Source organism: Coturnix japonica, chromosome 18 (genome assembly GCF_001577835.2).
Source record: "Coturnix japonica isolate 7356 chromosome 18, Coturnix japonica 2.1, whole genome shotgun sequence".
In the NCBI taxonomy this organism is placed as follows: domain Eukaryota; kingdom Metazoa; phylum Chordata; class Aves; order Galliformes; family Phasianidae; genus Coturnix; species Coturnix japonica.
Genome location: NC_029533.1, coordinates 6,348,682 through 6,351,899, shown reverse-complemented (window position 1 = coordinate 6,351,899; position 3,218 = coordinate 6,348,682). Strand labels below are relative to the sequence as shown.

General features: G+C 44.3%; 1 protein-coding gene across 2 annotated transcripts in view; it reads right to left on the bottom strand.

The window, feature by feature from the left end:
- Positions 1–3,218, bottom strand: part of LOC107322188 (ATP-binding cassette sub-family A member 10-like) — a 36,884-nt gene that overhangs the window by 8,996 nt on the left and 24,670 nt on the right. For both annotated transcript variants that reach the window (XM_015879941.2, XM_032448229.1), the window contains 9 exons: positions 3,002–3,060; positions 2,478–2,588; positions 2,212–2,387; positions 1,933–2,052; positions 1,543–1,681; positions 1,229–1,319; positions 849–988; positions 627–743; positions 313–505 (listed from right to left, as the gene is read on the bottom strand). In XM_015879941.2, the coding sequence (XP_015735427.1) occupies positions 313–505; positions 627–743; positions 849–988; positions 1,229–1,319; positions 1,543–1,681; positions 1,933–2,052; positions 2,212–2,387; positions 2,478–2,588; positions 3,002–3,060 (1,146 nt within the window). The remainder of the gene's footprint in view (positions 1–312; positions 506–626; positions 744–848; positions 989–1,228; positions 1,320–1,542; positions 1,682–1,932; positions 2,053–2,211; positions 2,388–2,477; positions 2,589–3,001; positions 3,061–3,218) is intronic.

Sequence of the window (3,218 nt, the reverse complement as noted above, 5' to 3'; positions counted from 1 at the left end):
TGGATTTCCTTTGTGCAATTTACCAAGTGCAGGAATGAAAATGCATAGAAGATATCAAGTATCAAAACTGTAAAGAATAGGAAGGGAGGGAGGGAGGAGAGACCTTTGTGTTTGGGGCAGATTTAATATTTACCAGCAATGGAAAAGAAGCTGCTTTTCTCTCCTCTGTGTGCAGATTGCCAAGATCATTCATAGCCAAGACCTGATACCAATTACTCCAAATGCCCCTCAGAACAGGGCTGTGAAAATCACCCCCCTCCTGTGACTGCCCCCACCTCCGGCTCTACACAATAACATCCCTTTTATACTCACATGGAGAGGAGGTTCTTCACTGAGCTCTTGAGCTTTAGGAAGTGCACCCATGCCATGGCAGAGACCTGCTGCCTCCACAGTGCCCAGCTGCTGACAGTCATCCTCCCAGTGTCTGAGAGCAGCAAGGAGCCCGACTCCATCTCCTCTGGGCTCCGTGCTCCTCCTTCTGCCCACTCCCCAGGGACACGCTCATCTGCAGAGAGTTTTCCATGTGCTGTTATGTCTGAAACCAGCTTCTACGCTGCGATATGGGGGTGGTTGTGAAGCAGCTGCTCTCTTGTCTGAGGGCTGTGTGTTGACAGCCACAATTGTACCTTCTTGATCCACAGCAGCTTCTTCCACTCTCAGGAAGACATCCTCCAGGGTTGTCATACTAACTCCGTAATTGATGATTCCCAGGCCAGAGCAGCTGTCGAGGCCCCTGAATAAATCTGTGTAATAGAGGTCAGTGCCACCAAGGTGTCAAACACAAGCATGACTATGGACCAGACTTTGGAGAGGTGAAGTCAGCTCTGAATTATTTTCATGAGAATTACCTGGGAATTTATTCACGTTTTCTAATGGCAGTTTATATCTCAGCTCGTATTGACCGTGTCCTGAGAATATGACGTTGGGGATGTACTGCTTAACTAGAGATGTCACGTTCTCTGCGACACAAGAATCACTGACATGGATTCTGCTCAATTGAAAGGAAAAAACAAATGGTCAAAACAAACAGCAAATGAAATTAAAATAAGACCATATTTGCTAGGATGCATCAAACTGTACTTTCTTACACTGGAGTAAACTACATCTTCAGCTAGCTTAACTGAATGTGAATTTGGCTCATTTTGCTGTTTTGAGTTTCCTTTTTATAGTCACCTTAATGGATTTATGCCTATTCCCAGACACTGGTCACTACAGCTGAAGTGCATACCTTAAATGATAGCCGATCCCCCACTTATTCTTCAAGAACAAAGAGGAGCCGACACACTTCAGCCTCCCACGTGAGATAAAAGCCTTGCGGTCTGAAGAGAGAAAAAAAATAAAGCACAAGAAGATTTTAAGCTGTAGAGCAGTGATTTAATACTTTTTTTTCCTACATCTGGACCTCCCATGGGCAGTTCAGTGGTGTTTCGTATTTCGCTGGGGGCAGATCCCATGATCCAGATTTTCATCCCAGGTAGATTGGTCCAGAGAAGGACTTCCAGATGCAGGGATGCTCTGCAGGGAAACGGAGCCTCTGCTTACCTGCGAGGATGTCGGCCTCATCCATGAACTGTGTACTGAAGAGGATCACTCGGCCAGCTCTGTGCTCCTTGAGGAGGCTCCATACCTGATGCCGGGAAAGAGGATCCAGCCCTGCTGTTGGCTCATCCAGGAGCAGCACCTGCACATAGGATGAGATCAGACATTCCCCACTGAAGGAATGGTTGGGGTTGGTGACCCCTGAGAGCCTCAGGTCCTGGAGGAAAGAACAAGGCCATCTGGTGTGCAGGAACAAACACTCTGGGCACTTCTCAGGGGACTCCGCTTTAAACTAGATGTCCAAAATTAAGGTAAAGAATTTACCATCCTTCTGGAATAATGATGACCATGTTAAAATTACTGAATATTCTGTATATTACAGAGCTGCTTTACCTGTGGGTTCCCAAGCATGGCTATTCCAATGGATAACTTCCTTTTTTGCCCACCGCTCAGTTTCTCAGCTTGAGTGTCTTGCACACTGCTGATATCCAGCAGTTCCAAAATGTTTTGCACCTAGAAAAGCACAAGAAGGCCCATTCCTAGAACCAGCTGTCCTTTGTGATCCACAGAAGAGGTATGGCTGGGAACAAAGGAGTGATTTCTAAGGGTGTGTTGGCTTGCTTTGGGTGCACCAAGTCCCCAGGCTCACACTGCAGGGGAACTTGCACTTACCTCTTGCTCTACCTCTTTGGATTTGATGCCCTTGATCTCTGCAAAGGTTTGCAAATTTTCTTTCACTGTTAGGACTTCGAAATGTGTGTTGAACTGTGGGCATACACCGACCATCTCTCTGATCTCTTCCCTATCTCCTATCTCTGACAGCTTGTAGTCATAGATGGTTGCAGAGCCTATTTATACAAATGTGTGTGATGGCAGGGAACGAGATGGGCTTTACAGCTTTGAAGCTCTCTCATTGCACCTTACCAGTCCCATCCTACCTTCAGAAGGCAAAGTCAGCCCACTGAGCACATTTAACAGCGTTGTCTTTCCAGCCCCACTGTGACCGAGCAAGGCAGTGATCTGACCCTCGTAAATATTTAAAGACAAACCTAGAACACAAACAACACCAGATCTGGGGGGAAAAAATGAGTTTTTACTCCCCTCTGTTCATTGACAAAGGCAAGGCAGGTCCAGAAGTATAAGAACTAAGCAGCAATAATTAGTCAGGAGTCCATTAAGGAAATATTCTGCAAAACTAAAACTGAAGGCAGAAGAAGCTGCTCTGGAATTAACTGAAAAGACAGAAATATAACTACATAAAAAAGCTTTCTTCTTCTCTTTACTTTTTAGGGGAATAGAAAATCAGTGGATAAAAACTGAATAAAGTAGTAATCAGCTGCATCAATATTTTAGACAGTTTTTCAAGCAATGCAAGAACTGTTTTCTTTCTTTGATCATCTGAAATATTTGCAGAGCTGTGAATCTTCACCTTTAGCAGAAATTAATATCACAGCTTTCTTACCTCTCAAGGCTTCTGTCTTCTTGTCTTTCTTTTTGTATGTTTTCTTAATATTGTGGAGTCTAAAAAGGAAGGGAAGGCAGATATTATTTCAGAAATCTTGTAAATGCATTTAGGTGTCCTTTCTTATCCTTATCAGTCTGAATCTTATCTTGTCTGAATTCAAAATGACAGAAATGGATGGGAAGTGTGAGTCTGAGTGCTCTATATTCAGATGTGG